Genomic DNA, 17,829 nt, shown 5'->3' with positions numbered 1-17,829 from the left:
CTTCCCGACCAGATAGACACCATGCCACATGAATTTGAGACTATTTCTCTAAAATGAACAGGTCTAGCGTGGGTACACTAAATGCACTACTTAAGTTACGTGTACTACACCACAAGTGTAATCAGTTGGATTATAATCGCTGAAATTTTTGTTTATAATTTTCTTCCGATTGTAACAACAAATACAGCAGACTCTTCAACCTAGGTAAAGTTCGTTTTTTGTAAAAATGGTATTTGGTAAATGATTGGTACATGCTTATGTATTTGAATACATATTCAGTAAGAGCGGAACGCAAAATTTTTTAAAGATTCAAACTAAACGTCCGGGTGAACAAATTTTTTTAATACAATAATTACGTCCAAACATAGACCAACTTCAGTGGTTCGAAATGTGTAATAAACTAAGTACAAAATAATTTTGGATGATTTGATCTAGACCCAGAAAAAGACGTAGAACAAATAATCGACAAACTTTTATTTATTGCAATGCTGACATCGTACCATTGTACCATGGTATCCACGCTTTTCAAAAGGACTTCTGTCCAAAGAAATAAACAAAAAGATTTCAAGGTTCAAATGTACCAATAATTTAAATAAATGTTCAGTTTCATTTTACGTTTCCGATCCACCCACCTTCATAAGAAAACTTCGCGGTAATGTTAACGATAGTATTTGTCTAGATGGACAGTGCAGATTTGATATATTTCGTTTACACTTTACTAACTATTCACATAAATCATATAACTACTTACACTCATATTGTGTTCATCAACACAGTCGACTGTAGATTCGTTTTTCATTGAAATTACTGACGGAAACATTTTCGCAGGACTAAAAACAAAATTAACAAAATGTCACGACTTACTTAAATAGAATAAAGTAATTGGTACTTGGGTTCACTCCAGTAAAAATACGGTAAATATTATTAGAAAATTACGTTCAAATTACTCGTGGGGGACAACCTTGAAGTATCACCAAAATAATAAAACTAGTAAAAAAAAAGTTTTCAACTACCAGTCGAAATAGAAGACGCTTCAATGTTACACTCTGTAAACGGAAGATGATTATGTGACTTCAATGATTTACATTTCATGTAAGAAAGATCTCACATTGTACAAAGACAATATTTTATGACGATTTGGTTTTTGGCGATACTTTACGGGAGTTTGAACAACGAGCAAAAAGCGAGTTTTTAAGCTTATTTGTCAACATTTAGAAACGGCAGCGTGAGGTTTTTTTAAATTTCTGAATCGAATTTTCACCTTCCAGTTCTATTATCTTGTTCAGTAAATACACGAACAAAATCGCAGTTACAGCCTTACTTTTTGAATGATTTATAACAAAAAGGATCGCAGACAAACGGTAAAACAATGAGGTTATAACACTAATAGATTCTTGGGTTTCGATCTATAGATGCCCTCGTCAATCTTTGACTCAAATTTTCACTTTAATATTGTTTACTGAATTGTAGATGTTAAGCAATGATAAAACAGAATTTTAAAACAATACAAAAGTCTTACCTTTTTTATTTAATCCAGCAAGAATATCACACAAACAACATATGTTAATTACTCCGCCACTAAATTTATACACTGCAAAAGCGAAATTTTTTGATACCTTCTACCACTTACGTTTTGTTTATTTTTCTCATACGTTACTGCGATTTATTTGAAATTTTTAGAGATGAAGTGTTATTGTATAAATAATAATAGCAGAGAATGTTAAAAGATGAGAAATGTAAAATTAGAGATAATAACCAAATTATTTTTGACTGTGATGTATATATCATTTTATGATCGTAAATAAATTAAACCTTAAACCTTAAAGATGTACGTTTACAATAATTCCTCTCCTTTACATTAAAAATTTGTGCATCTCTTTTGAGATACACATTTCTAATTTCAAGCCGGTACAATTATGAGGTTTCGTGTGCATCTCAAGAAAGAAAAATTTTACATGCAAGTGTTTCGAGTACTAAGAGACGAACATTTGATTTCGAAATTTGTACATTTCAAGAATGGCACATTTCGTGTTAAGATGCATGCGTCTCAAGAAAGATGCACACATTTTGATATCAAAATTCATGCAACTGAAGTAAGATGCACAATTTTGGGACGAAGAATGAGTGCATCTCTAATGAGATGCACATTTGTAATTCCAACTGTCCAAACATTTTTGTTGAACAAAATGGTTGTCTCATGTGAACAATCTGTGCATCTTAAATAAGATGCACACATATCGAGTTAAGGTGCATACGTCTCAAGAAAGATGTGGAGATTTCATGTTAAGATGCATCCGTCTCAAGAAAGATGCACACATTTTGATATCAAAATTCATGCAACTGAAGTAAGATGCACAATTTTTTGTACGAAGAATGAGTGCATCTCTATAAGATTCTCATTTGTAATACCAACCGTACGAACCGTGTTGAACAAAATGCTCCACTAATGTTAAAACTCTGTGCATCTTAAATAAGATGCACACATTTCGTATCAAGGTACAATCGTTTAAAGGAAGATGCACAGCCGATACTTTATATTAACGTGTGTGCATCAGCGTTTCAAGAATGATCCAATATGATTCATGATTTTTGTTTGTTTTAATTCAAATTTTGAGCCAAAATTCAAATATTTAGAATTGCTATAAATAGTGCTGCTCACATCAGCCGAAACTTATAAATCCAAGTCCTCATAATACTTATGTTATAAACGTGTATGCGTTTACAGAATTTCTTTTACGATAATTCAAATATATTTTAATAATTTTGTACGACTTTCTTCTCAATATTTTTAAATATTCAAAAAGACTGTCAGGAGGCTGTAAGTTTTTTAGAACAGTTTAGACCTTTCATTTACTACAAAAGGAACAAACCTTTCAAGAAATACTTATGCCGCGGAAATATCGTGTTTTTGAAAAAAGGCTACTTAATGCGATTAAAAAATACGGAACTTATTCTGGTAACGACTACTTGTCGACCTTGTCTTACAACATTTACTTTTAGATGAATTAACCACTGTGTTCTTTTGTTCTCAAATTTGGGCTCAATAAATTTTTACTTCCGATACTTGATTGAGTCACTGAGAAATTTTGGTGGCTACAAAATACGGACTACAAATTCGGCTAGATTTTGAAGCATCCGGGTTTTGGGGTGTCCGGATTTTGTGTCGTCCGGATTTTTTTGTCCGTATTTTGAGGCTCCGTATTTTGTGCGTCCTGATTTAGGCCGGGAGCCAATTTCTAATCCACCAATCACTCACTTTTATTTACAAAAGCATAAAACCGAAAAATTAAAACGATGTTAACTCCGTCGTAGCTACTTCTCATTTGTCAACTTTGCTAACAGAAATGAAAAATGTAAAAATTTACCATTTTAAATACTTCATCTAAATTATCCTTAAGTGAAGTATAGGCGTCAATAGGAACTAATACTCCTGGTTCCCATTTCCTTCCCGGCTCCCGGCCTAAATCAGGACGCACAAAATATCGTTTTAATTTTTCGGTTTTATGCTTTTTGGTTTCCCAATAATTCCAATGAAAATTCCGGATTATAGAAAAGATGTCTTTATTGTTTGAGACTCATAAACGAAGTGAAGCTGAATACTACGATCGAACATGAATTGAATTATAACCTGTGAACTAGATTATCGTCTACATTAATTCACTTAATCCAACACACCCCCTTAATTCAATTCAGTCGCACCCCCTTAGCCTTAATACATAACAAACAATTCCACTTCAGTTCATACTTCCGATCTAACTTCCAGATCACACTTCCTATTTCGATCTAACTTCCAGATCACACTTCCTATTCCGATCTAACTTCCAGATCACACTTCCTATTCCAATTTAACTTCCAAATCACGTTTCCATATCCGTATTCCATTCGTATGCCATATTTCCGTCCATATTCTTTGCCATTGTCCATTTTCATTGCCATTGTCCATATTCATTGCCAATTCCATTATCCATTCGTATCGTTCCGAATATGATTTTACAATCCGGTTTTACCTTCGTTTACATCCTTACAATTGTCGCTTTCTGTTGCCATATTTGCCTGCCCTCTCGCTGGTCGATATCTATCGGTATTGGGACATTCGTAACGTTTGTGACCATCTTTGCCGCAGTTGTAACACTTCAATTGGATAACATTCATAGCCACCTGATTAGTCCAACCATTAGAATTTGTATCTGTCCCAGCGATTTTGCATTGTCTTTTATTGTATTCGTCGATTAATCGGCTCTTGACAAAATCCATTGTGAGTGCAACAGGATTCAGCGTTTCCAACGCTGTCACCAATGGGTCGAAGGAACTTGGAAGGGTGACCAATAATTGACAAATTAAATCCATTTCTTCCGGTTTCGCTCCAATCGCCTTTAGCTCACGTACAACTTTCTCGAACTTCAGCAAGTAGTCGTTAATATTTTCGTTCTCAGTGTATTTCATGTTAATCAACTTTCGTCTCAGCAGAATTTGAGCCGAAATGCTTTTCCGCTCGAAAATTCCCTGGAGTGTATCGTAGATCTCCTTCGCCGATTGTTTATCCTTAATGTGTTCCAACTGATCGTCGCCGATATACCTTATGAGGAGAGATTTGCACTTCTTTTCTTCCTTTGCGTGTTTCCGATATTCTTTATCCGTTGAGTGTAACGTAACAAGCTCGAAGTCGTCTTCTATGTACTGCAGCAAGTTACGATCATCCAAGATTGAATTTATTCGAAACTTCCACGTATTGTAGTTCTTTCCGTCAAATTGAAAGTAAATCTTTTGGTTTTCCTTCTCCATTTTCGTACTCTGGGCCCATAACCTTTTGGTTTCCCAATAATTCCAATGAAAATTCCGGATTATAGAAAAGATGTCTTTATTGTTTGAGACTCATAAACGAAGTGAAGCTGAATACTACGATCGAACATGAATTGAATTATAACCTAGATGAACTAGATTATCGTCTACATTAATTCACTTAATCCAACAATGCTTGTGTAAATAAAAGTGAGTGATTGGTGGATTAGAAATTAACTACAACATGGCACGAATACATCGATACTAAATAAATCATGAAAAATGGATTTGTGTAGTGGCGAGTTAAAAGCGAGTTAATTTGTTCGTATTGTGGAGGAAGAGAAACGCGTTGTTCACTCGTCTATATCCAAAACTGGAATGAATTTATTTCACAGTCGTACAGGGTATTTATAACTAAGTTTGGAGGTTACTCTGTTAATTATAATTTAAAGGCAATCTATGATCGCCACCACAATACCTCCCCTCCTATTCTGAAAGATTTAATAGTTCATCTTCGAGTTCCAAACTCATTTCTTCGGCAGTTGGAATGGCATTTCGTTCCATCGGTTCGGGTAACAATGGTGGTGGTAAGTTTTCCGCATCAGATATGTCCAGTTCATTGTCCATCGGTGGATTTGCGGGAGCTGGATTGCGCATGGTGCACCAATCGGGGCATCGCCGGATGTCTGTTGCCTTTCCAAACCTTTTGTGGTTTATGCAAATGGTTCTGGGTATTGGTGTGTCGGCTGCCTTGTTTAAAACACGGCGCATATTGGATAGACGAATTTCGGCGGGACCAGCAGCTTGTATTGCAACGGATGATGAATTTCGAGACGACGATGGTACTGGCTGAGCTTGCATTGCGACGGATGATGAATTTCGAGACGACGATGGTACTGGCTGATTTGAAGGGCCACTTTGATACGGGGCAAAGCGGTGGGCCTGTTGATTTGGTTGTTTTTGTTGTCCAGGCCAAGTCTGCGTGGCTCGAGATGCGGAACGGCGTCTTGTACGGCAGGGCGGCTGCATAGTGCCGGCTTCCATACGAACTAAAGTTCGCTGGATGGCGGTAACATCTTGTTTGAGTTCAGTAATACCGTTTGCAATTTGTTGCAAAAGTTGTTGAACTGAAGTCATTTTACTTTTTTTTATTTTTACGATGTTTAAGGAATAAAGATCGTTATTAGACTGATAAAATTTTGTAGGGCGTATGCCGTATTTATAGGCCAAGTCAGTGAAGGGTTGATCGAATTTAATTCAAATCTAGTAGTTCGTATGAACAAACTAGTAGAGTGATTTATTCGTACAGTGATTTATTCAGTGTACTTTGTAGTTCCTTAGTTAATATATCCGAATCTTTGAAGAAAATCGGAACCTAGAATTATGTGTGAAGTATCTGACGTGTAGAATTGCCACGTAAAGATAGTTCCACGTATTTTAATGTTTTTATCGCACAAACGGTATAGTGGGAAAATTCTATTAGGGGTGTACAGCGATAGTTGAGTCGGCTGGTTTTCAAAAAGAAATTCCGGAAAAACAGAGACTGAACTTTGCGGATCTATCGTTATTTTTATTTGAGTAAATTCGTCTCTCAATGTTGTTAGCATTTTTAGGGTTTTGAGTAGAGGAATTATTTTCGCAGTTGTTGTTCGACTGAAGAACAGCTGTTTAATGTGAATGTTTTGATTATTTCTTGCGTATTTATAGGAAAGTTAGTTGGAATCCTCGGTAACTAAGTTTTCTAAATTGAAAGTTACGCGTTTTTTAATTTTTATTTCTTGGATTACTTTTTCTTCCGAAAGTTGAAAACACGGTTTGAGACGGTCAATACTTATGACTTTTTCAGTTCCTTTGATTTTCAAAGTGAAGTGTTTTTTGTCTCTTTTTACTACTTCAAATGGTCCTTCGTAATTTGGTTGGAGAGGTTTTTTATACCCATCCCTACGAACGAACACATGTGAACAATCTTTAAGATTTTTGTAAACAAAGATTTTTTGTTCATGATGATTTGAGCTCTCTGTGGGTTGAATATCGTTCATATGTCTTTTTAATTTTTCTACAAAAAGAAAAGGATCTTTTGTAGGATTTGCTTCAGCGTTATTGAAGAAATGGTAGGGCAATCGTATTGTTGAACCGTAGACCATTTCTGAGACTGAAGCGTTTAAATTTGGTAGGATAATTGATCGTAATCCTAGCAATATTAACGGAAGGATTTCAACCCAATTGGAATTGTTATGGCATTTTATAGAATTTTTTAATGTTGTGTGCCATCGTTCTACAATTCCATTTGCTTGAGGATGGTATGAAGTCGTTCGAATCCGTTTAGTTCCGAGGAGTTTGTTAAGTTGATCAAAGAGATCGGATTCGAACTGTTTACCTTGATCTGTCGTTATGATTTCTGGTACTCCAAAACGAGAGATCCAATGGTACAGAAGATGTTTTGCAACTGTCTCAGCCGAGGCATCTTTTATTGGAATGGCTTCTGGCCAACGGGTGAAACGGTCGATTATTGTTATACAATAGCGGTATCCTTCGGAAACGTTAAGAGGTCCTACTATGTCTAAATGAATGTGATTGAATCGTTCATTAGGAACCTCAATTGGTTGAATTGGGCTTGAATTGTGACGAGTGATTTTACATTTTTGACATGGAATACAACTCTGACAAAATTTTTTTATATCTTTGGACATTGTAGGCCAAACGAAATCTCTTTTGATTGAGTCTGTTGAAGCCTTTATTCCAGGATGAGAAAATTTGTGGACATTGTCAAAAATTATTTTGCGAAAACTAGGAGGGATAACCGGTCGTAGTTTTCCTGTTGAAATGTCACAATATAATTTGGCGCCTTTGTAGTCTGTTTTAATTACGTGGAGACTAGAATTAAGGTTTTCGCAAAACTTTTTGTCGTTTTGTTGTGCTTGTGACAATTTTTTATAATCGATTGAACTCTCGAAAGATATTGCATAGATCGAGTTAATAGTGGCGATACGTGATAGAGTATCTGCGACTATGTTCTTTTTTCCAGGGACATGACGAATATCAGTGGAAAATTGAGAAATATAATTCAATTGTCGTATTTGTCGTGGTGTCGCTTTATCGGATTTTGAGTTGAAGGCATGTGTTAGGGGTTTGTGATCTGTAAATATGGTAAAATCAGTTCCTTCTAGTGTTGAGCGGAAGTGTTTTATTCCTTCATAAATGGCAAGCAATTCTTTGTCATAAGTTGAGTAACTTGTTTGAGCTTCTGACAATTTTTGTGAGTAGAATGCTAATGGTTGCCATTCATTGTTATTCCATTGAAGAATCACACCTCCTAAAGCGAAATCTGAAGCGTCGACGTGTAAAGAGATTTTAGCTTTTGGATCTGGGTGTGCAAGTAATGTTGCATTGGCTAAATCTGTCTTACATTTTTCGAACGCGTCTATCATATTTTTTGTCCAATTAATTGGCGTTTGGTCTTTTTTTACGTTTCTTTTCATGCAGGAGAAGAGTGGTATTTGTGTTTCTGCTGCATGACGACGGAAGAAATTTATTAAGCCGAGGAATTGTTTTAATTCGTGAACTTTTTGTGGTAACGGGTAGTTCAAAATTGTATCAACTCGAGACTTAATTGGTTTTGTTCCGTGGTTATCAATATGAAACCCAAGGAATTCGATTTCTTTTTGACCAAATATAGATTTGTTTAAGTTGATGACTAAGCCATATTCGTTTAAACGAGCGAAGAGTTTTCGTAAATGTTCTTTATGTTCTTCTTCGTTTTCAGAAGCTATTAAAATATCGTCAAGGTAAATAAAACAAAAATCTAGTCCTTGAAGAATTTCGTGAATAAAACGTTGAAAAGTCTGTGCTGCGTTACATAAACCAAAGGTCATAAATGGGAATTCAAAAAGACCGAATGGTGTAATTATGGCAGTTTTTTGTACATCATCTTCATGCATAGGAATTTGATGATAGGCTCGAACTAGGTCAACCTTACTAAAAATCTTTTTACCGTGCAAAAAATAATTAAAGTCTTGCATGTTTGGTATCGGGTAACGATCAGGTAAGGTGTGAGCATTTAGTCTGCGATAATCGCCGCATGGTCTCCAACCACCTGTTGGTTTAGGTGTTATGTGTAATGGAGTGGCCCATGGGCTATTTGATGGTCTGCAAATACCGAGACGTAACATTTCATCAAATTCCGCTTTTGCTACTTGTAATTTTTCCGGATTTAATCGTCGTGCTTTTGCAAATAAAGGAGGACAATTAGTGACAATCCGGTGTTTGACGTTATTCTTTTTGTTTGTTGTTTTGAATGAATTCATGTCGAGAATATCCGGGAATTCATTTGCTATTTGGTGATAGACAGATATGTTAGATACTGTTGTAACTGATTGACTTGTTGTACTTGGACTTCAATTCCATTAACAGTAAGTGAAGTTAAGTTGTCGATGAGTTTTTTGTTTTTGATGTCAACTAAGAGATCAAATTTTTCGAGAAGGTCAGATCCGATGATTGGTTGTTGCACGTCTGCAATAACAAATATCCAACGAATGTTACGTCGGAGGCCCAAATTGAGGGTGACGGATTTGCTTCCATAAGTTTTAATTTGCGAACCATTAGCGGCATGCAAAGTAAAAGTACATGGAGCATGACTTTTCTCTTTCGATGTTGGTGGAATAACGGAAATATCTGCACCAGTATCTATAAGGAAATTTCTTTTTGAATTCTTTTCTTGTACGTATTAAACAGCCTCAATAAAACAAACACCCACACGCCACGGAGAACAGTGGCAGAGACGATTTTTTGCGACATGCAACAATACGACAAATTGGAACTCATTATTATTTTTGAAAATAATCAGCGCGTAAATTTTGAATTGTGAAACTGTCCAAACTTACCTCGGATTAATGTCAGCAGTTTTGAATGATTTTACCAATTCCCGAAAAATAATAATACAATATTTTCATGGCTCAACCATATATTTAATATTAAAAAACGTTATAAACAAATTAATTCATTGTGCGGCTGCTGAAGTCAAAATTTCGTTTTTTCCTTCTTTCTTTACCAGCAGTTTTTAAACGAAAAGATACGAAACGAGTGATTAGAGTCTTTTTCAAAGAATGACAGTTCGGTATTTCACATTTGTAGCAATTTCCACACTGCAGTATTAGATCCACCCATATCCGAAGCCAATCCATTACACCGTAGTCCAATGTGCCATGCTTTTTTCACTATTGAAAAGATGATGTCGAGAAAAATATTTGCATTCGTGCTGTCACCAGTGAATTCATACGCCACGATTTGCTTATACTTTGAGGAAAGACCAACTAGCATAAACGCTAACGCATGTGTCGCTTCCCCTTCGATCGATGATTTTGCCAGCGGAACTGTAATTTTTCCAATATATGATTGCGTGCCAATATCGAATTGTGTCCCTAATGTAAAAATTATTTTCTAATCATTTATCAGCTACGGCTTAAATTGCTTAAAACATTTAACAGATTTATACAGTGTTAGTAGATCACCTGCTAGTAAGACAAGACAAATCCGTTGTTACAACAGTGAAGAAACGAGACGAGAAGCAAAACACAAAATTGTTTGAATGAATGTACCTTCGACTATAGATACTTCGTCAACGAGTAGAATACATTCTTTCTCGAAATCAGTGAATGAGAATACTTTTTCTTTCAGAAAGACAAAGACGTCTTCCAGGATTCCGGGTTGAAAGTTTATCCCTTGTAATCGGCCCCGTAGCACTCTTATGGGAGGTAAAGGATGACCTTCCTGTTGGACAGCACTGATTATCGCTGTACCAGATTAAATCGACTTTTTTTACATTCTTACCCGATGACATGACATTTTAGATTCTCTATCGGAAGTGCTCTATTCATGCGATTTTTTCTAGTTTCATTTTGTGATATGCGTTGTTATCATTCACACGCATTTGTGTTTATCCAATTAGTATTTTTTCAATCCAAAGTAATTTGGACATCTGTTCATAGAAATAACGTAATTCATTGTGCGGTGCATTATTCTGTGCAATTCGTTCTCAATTTGACTAGGTAATTTTGCTGTTTTGTTTAACGTTTGCGAGGAGAACGAATTTTCCATTTTTGCCGTTGTCATTTTCAGATCCGTAAATTATTCCATCAGGCAGCCTGTTTTGTATGCAGATTTTTTTGATGCAAGGCTTCGCCTTTTTACTTGTAAGTTTGCAATCAATGTTTCTTTGCGATCAGAGCTAATTTTGACTGGTTTAGGGAATGATTTGGTTCTAACCTTTGCGCCGCACATTTGTTTTGCTGTTGAGGATTCCGTGTGGGAATACAAAAGTAAGGAAAATTTCTGTTTTTTAGTTTAAGTTGTTTCCTAATGTTTGCGTTTATATTTACACTAGGAAATTGAAGTTGATTAAAACTTTATCGATTCAATAAACGACGATAAGTTTGAGAAGAAATTCTAGTGTTTACTTTCAATTTGAACGCCACCGGAAGCCGAATCAGCAACATTCTTCAATTTCTTTTACGAGACATCCGTCGACAAAGGCACAAAGCTAATATCGAAAATGGATAAAAAGAACACAAGAGCTCGTCCGATGGTTTATACAACAAGAAGCTGTCGGTTATGTCCGAATGTGGACACAGATGAAATGGTTGCGTGCGATTCATGCGACCTTTGGTATCATTTCCAATGTGTAAACGTCACGAGTGATGTGAGGTATCGTCCTTGGGTCTGCGAGAGCTGCATGATATTTGGAGCAGCGTCACATCGTCCCGAAGGCAACGAAGAAAAAGAACCGAATCCACCTGGTTCGCATAAGTCGTCAAAAAGTTCAATAACAACGAAGCAACGAATCGCCGCACTGAAAAGGCTTGAAGAAGAACAAGCAATTCGATTGGACGTGTTGGCCAAGAAGTATAGAATAATCGGTGCATCTGATGACGAAAGCGATTCGACTAGTCGTGATGATAAGGAACGATGTTCAAAAACGTCGTCAGTGGATAATACACTTAAGTGGGCACGTGACTTACAGGACATATCGAAAGAATTTTCGAAAATCACATTTATGGACGAACATTCAGTATCATCAAGTGATCATGAAAGGGAAGTTGTGAACACACTTTCCAGCGACCAATTAAGAAGTAATTTTCTGGCCTCACAAGTTTCCGGTCAGTCAAAGAATATTTTACGACCATCTGTTCTGTTAGGCGGAAAAGCTGAACGTCAATCGACGAATACCCAGAATGCGTCTAATCATCACCCCGAAACATTCGATTTTCATCATAAGGGTGCTGTGCCTAAAGACCGTACTTTTCGTGGATTATTTGGAGCATTTGGTCATCGTGGACTGGAAAATTCAATGAAAAGGTCTCGCATTGATGACGATACAACGGTTAAGGAGAAAATTAAATTCAATCCTCGAACAAACGATCCTATGAATACACGTCAACCAGCTACAACAAACAGCAAGTTTAGAGAAAGTGAAACCCATGCTCAAGATTCGTTGAAATTCCGTCGCAATTGGAATAATTTTCAACCGCCAAATAATCAGCAATCTTCAATGGATGACATTCAAGATCGTCTTTCAGCTCAATATCATCATCAAGTGAAATCTAACAACGATATTGGCATCGATCCGACGTCATTTGGTGGAATACCAAACTTCAATAATACTAGAATGCCATCCACATTCAATTTCAATCCAAGTCCTGCTCCGCAACTGAATTTTGGAGTACAAGAATCTGGATATGTTTCACTCCCACCAGCACAATTAACCAGAAATCAAATAGCCTCACGACATGTCTTCAAGGAGTTACCAGATTTTGATGGAAAACCAGAGGACTGGCCTCTCTATCTTAGTGCGTTGAAAACTTCTACAGTGGCGTGCGGATATACTGATACGGACAATTTGGGACGATTACAGCGAAGTCTAAAAGGTGACGTGCTGAGCATGTTCGGGTGCCGTTTGGTACATGCTAGAGCAGTACCGGGTGTCATTGAAGCCCTACATTTAATTTTTGGTCGACCCAGTCTCATCATTCATCAGTTATTGAAAAAAATTAATGAAACGCCTTCACCACAAGCTGACGACTTGGGTTCGCTGATAAAGTTTGCCATTGCTGTGCAAAACTTGTGTGCTACGATTGAATCTTCAAATGATTTGGACTATCTACACAATCCGATCTTAATCCAAACAGTTATTGACAAATTGCCAACGCAGATACAGTTGAACTGGGCATACTTCAAAGTTGGTGTTGCAGTAGCAGATTTATCAACACTGGGTAAATGGTTGTACCATTTGGCACAGGTCGCAACTAGTGTCATTAATCCGTCCGCATTAAAGTTCATCGACAAAAGCAAAAATGATAGCAAGAAGAAAAATCCGCAGCAAAATCAGTACTCGAATGCTCATTCGGAAAGTGGTTCAAGCAAAACGTCGAACGACAAGTCAAAGTGTCCAGTTTGTGAAACCGCTTCCCATAAATTGGTGGATTGCAGAAAATTTAAGCAAAATCCCATCGACGAAAGGTGGAATTTGGTACGAAAGTTCAAGAAATGCGGACGTTGCTTCGAAAATCATCATTGGACACGATGCAAATCCAAGAAAAAGTGTGGAAAAGATGGATGTAACGCAAATCATCATGTCTTGCTTCACAACACGGTTGCTAAACCAGTGGCGCAAATTCCGGCAGTAACTGAAACACAAATTGTTCCTCATTCATCCAATGCGCACCGAACCGTGTCAGTTGGTGTAAAGAATCCAGACATTTTTCGTATTGTTCCGGTGATATTGTCGTACAACAACAAATCTATCCGAATCTTTGCATTTTTGGATGACGGCTCAAACTTGACATCACTGGAGGAAAGTGTAGCTAATCACATTGGAGCGCTCGGTACAATCATGCCGTTGTGTGTTTTATGGTCAATGGGAAAATCACATCAAGTCGATACGACTTCGAGGCAAATTACCGTTAATATTTGCGGAACTTTCGACGAAGCGCAACAATACACCCTGAAGCATGTTCGTACGGTGAAAAAACTAAATTTGCCGTCTCAGTCAATAACTCAGAGTTGGCTCAATCACTATCCACATATGAAAGACGTTCCAGTCTCCACGTATACTGATGCACGACCACAGTTAATTATTGGTCTTCAGTATTCGCATTTAATGGTGTCGTTAAACACGAAGGAAGGCGATTTAAATCAACCAATTCTGTGCTGGACTCGTTTGGGTTGGACAGTGCAAGGACCGAACGATCAAGGCGGTCAAAATCAATCCTCAAAATATGGTTTGACAATGTGTGAATGCCAGTCTGACGACCCTGATCTACATCGATTAATGGCGGAATATTTTTCCATTGAGAATTTCGGTGTCAAGGCTACCAATTTGACACTCGAATCAAAGGAATTGACCAGAGCGAGACATTTGATGGAATCAATGATCATTCGACAAGGAAATCGATTTGTATCACCACTGCTCTGGCGTACTGATGATATTCACCTACCGAACAATTATGGAATGGCGCTTAGACGTCTACAATGTGTTGAAACGAAAATGCAAAAAGATTCGGTTTTGGCCGAGAAAATGCGTTTGTACATCGCCGATTTCATCCAAAAAGGCTACATACGACGATTGTTGGATACAGAGCGAAACATTACAACGTCACGCACTTGGTACCTGCCTATTTTCCCCGTATTTAATCCCAAGAAGCCAGAAAAGTTTCGCATCGTTTGGGACGGAGCGGCAAAGGTCAATGGCCATTCGTTGAATTCAAATTTATTGGTGGGACCGGATCTGCTTATGCCACTACCAGACATTCTACGACGTTTTCGTCAACGAAAGATCGCTATCACCGGCGACATAAAGGAAATGTTCCATCAAGTTTTGGTGTGTCCAGCTGATCAAGATTCACAACGATTTCTGTGGCGCGATGGTGACATAAATCGCAATCCGGACGTTTATGTAATGAATGTTATGACGTTTGGCTCATCGTGTTCGCCGTCTATTGCGCAATGGGTAAAAAATAAGAACGCTTCCGATTTCAAGGAGCAATTTCCACGAGCCTACGATGCTATCACACGTTCTCATTATGTGGATGATTTGATTGACAACACGCATACCGAAGAAGAAGCTGTTCAGTTGATTCAAGATGTACAGTTCATACACCGACATGCCGGTTTCGAAATGCGCAATTTTGCATCGAATTCTAAGGACGTTTTACGATCGTTGAACAGTAGCAGTGAAAATGTTGTCAAGACTTTGGACGATAAAATCAATTTGACCACCGAACGTGTGCTGGGGCTCTACTGGAACACAGAACTGGACACCTTTACGTATTGTTTGAAGTTTGTAAAGGTTCATCCAGTCGACACTCATCCACCAACCAAACGACAAATTTTAAGTGCAGTGATGTCAATCTTCGATCCTCTGGGATTTCTGGCACACTTCGTGATTTATGTTAAAATCCTTCTGCAAGATATTTGGCGCGAAAAGATTGACTGGGACGATATGCTTTCGGATGACATGAAAAATCGTTGGAGGTTTTGGCTGCAACATTTGCCACAAGTCGAGAATGTCCATATTCCTCGACTGTATTCGCCAAGAATTTCGCCTGTTTTACCAGAATTGATACAACTTCACGTCTTTGTGGATGCTAGTTTGGAGGCATACGCTGCAGCGGCGTATTTCCGCATCGAAAACAATTCTGGCGTCGACAGCTGTTTGGTTGAAGCTAAATCCAGAGTGGCACCTATCAAACCAATGTCCGTTCCACGTTTGGAGTTACAAGGAGGCATACTTGGTACTAGACTGGCTAGTAGCATAGTGCAGAGTCATGACGGTCTACAAATCGACAAAATTATTATTTGGTGCGACTCAAGGACAGTGCTGGCTTGGATAAATTCCGATTTGCGACGATACAGTCAATTCGTTGCATTTAGAGTGGCCGAAATTTTGGACTCATCTCACAAAATCGACTGGCGTTGGATTCCTAGCAATGAAAATGTTGCCGATGAAGCTACCAAATCCAAGAAAAGTTTAGATTTGGACATGTCGTCGCGCTGGTTTCAAGGACCAGATTTCTTACGCGATCAAGATTCCAATTGGACCTTTGAATTAGAGGAACCAGAATTTAAAACGACAGAAGAATTGCGACCGATGTACCTGCTATCACACATAGAACAACCAGTGCAACAAGTTGTTGAGTTTGAACGATTTTCCAATTGGCGTCGATTGGTCCGAACAGTGGCGTACGTTTTTCGATTTATTAACAACATGAAAACGAAACGAGGACAACGATTAGCTGGTGTTTTTTCGTCTAAGGAACTGTTGTGTGCTGAATCGTTTCTGTATAAGTCAGTTCAACAAAGTGCTTTTGGTGACGAAATTGCCATAATTCAATACAACGTTGGCGCAACGGCTGACAAACAAAAAGAATTTCCTACGGCTAGTGTCATCCGCACTACTTCAGCATATATCGACGATATTGGCGTCATGAGAGTTCGAGGAAGAATTGACGCTGCGACGTCAATTTCGGACACTATGAAGCGACCGATCATTTTAGACCGCCACCATTACGTTACTCATCTGATCGTCGACTTCTATCATCGCAAATACAAACACCTAAATAATCAGACTGTGTTGAATGAGATCCGGCAATTTTTTTACATTCCACGACTTCGTGTGCTTCTCAATCAAGTTCGTCACAACTGTCAGATGTGTAAGAATCGTTTAATGAAGCCAAAGGTACCGGAAATGGCTCCACTTCCAGAGGCGAGATTGGCAGTACATGTTCGACCGTTCACCTACGTTGGAATTGATTATTTCGGCCCGATGAAAGTGGTTTTTGGTCGTGGAACGGTAAAGCGTTGGGGTGTGCTGTTCACTTGTCTCACAACGCGTGCCATTCATCTCGAAATTGCGCATTCGTTGGATACAAGTTCATGCATCATGGCCATCTACAATTTTATTGGACGTCGGGGTCAACCAAAAGTATTTTATTCCGACAATGGAACTAATCTGCACGGTGCACACAATACACTGTCTGAATTGCGCGAAGAATTCAAGAAGCTGAAACAAGATCGAATTCAAGAAGAATTTACAACATCCGACTTTATGTGGACTTTCAATCCGCCAGTTGCGCCTCATATGGGAGGCAGTTGGGAACGAATGATCCAGACTGTGAAAAAGTGTTTGGATGAATCAATGACGTCACGTTATCCTACCGACGAAGTGCTTCAGAGTTTATTTATCGAAGCCGAAAACATCGTCAACTCGAGACCTTTAACCTACGTTGCACTTGATTCGCCGTACGATGAAGTTCTCACACCGAATCATTTTCTCATTGGATCATCGAACGGATACAAACCACCTCACGACTTCAACGACTCGGATTTGTTGCGAAATTCATGGCGAACGGCACAAGCTATGGCCGATAAGTTTTGGTATGTATTCGTGATGGAATATTTGCCTACAATTACACAACGTTCGAAATGGCTCAAGAAGGTGAAACCGTTACAAGTCGATGACGTTGTTTTGATCGTGGATGCTGCTTTCAAACGAAATACTTGGCCGAAGGGATTGGTTGTCGAAACTCACAAGGACAAGAATGGCATCGTACGCAGTGCTAAAATCAGGACAGATTTGGGAACTTTTTTGACCAGACCTGTATCACAGTTGGTGGTGCTTGATGTGCGCAAAGAATCGGTCCAACAGATTGAACTGGATGTTAAGCTGAGATCCACGGGCTCAGTTAACGGGGTGGAGGATGTTGGACAGCACTGATTATCGCTGTACCAGATTAAATCGACTTTTTTTACATTCTTACCCGATGACATGACATTTTAGATTCTCTATCGGAAGTGCTCTATTCATGCGCTTTTTTCTAGTTTCATTTTGTGATATGCGTTGTTATCATTCACACGCATTTGTGTTTATCCAATTAGTATTTTTTCAATCCAAAGTAATTTGGACATCTGTTCATAGAAATAACGTAATTCATTGTGCGGTGCATTATTCTGTGCAATTCGTTCTCAATTTGACTAGGTAATTTTGCTGTTTTGTTTAAC

The 17,829-nt window shown here is 38.1% G+C and overlaps 1 protein-coding gene across 1 annotated transcript; it reads left to right on the top strand.

The window, feature by feature from the left end:
- The first annotated feature begins 11,506 nt into the window (after nucleotides 1-11,506).
- Nucleotides 11,507-17,545, top strand: LOC119085478. Its single transcript, XM_037195893.1, has one exon. The coding sequence runs from the start codon at nucleotides 11,507-11,509 to the stop codon at nucleotides 17,543-17,545; it is 6,039 nt and encodes a 2,012-aa protein (XP_037051788.1).
- Nucleotides 17,546-17,829: the final 284 nt, after the last annotated feature.

The sequence above is a fragment of the Bradysia coprophila genome, unplaced genomic scaffold (genome assembly GCF_014529535.1).
Source record: "Bradysia coprophila strain Holo2 unplaced genomic scaffold, BU_Bcop_v1 contig_94, whole genome shotgun sequence".
Lineage (NCBI taxonomy): Eukaryota > Metazoa > Arthropoda > Insecta > Diptera > Sciaridae > Bradysia > Bradysia coprophila.
This window is presented reverse-complemented; position numbering and strand designations above follow the sequence as displayed.

Excerpts from the sequence above, each read along its gene's own strand:
- LOC119085478 (XM_037195893.1), top strand. The coding sequence starts at position 11,507 with ATGATATTTGGAGCAGCGTCACATCGTCCCGAAGGCAACGAAGAAAAA.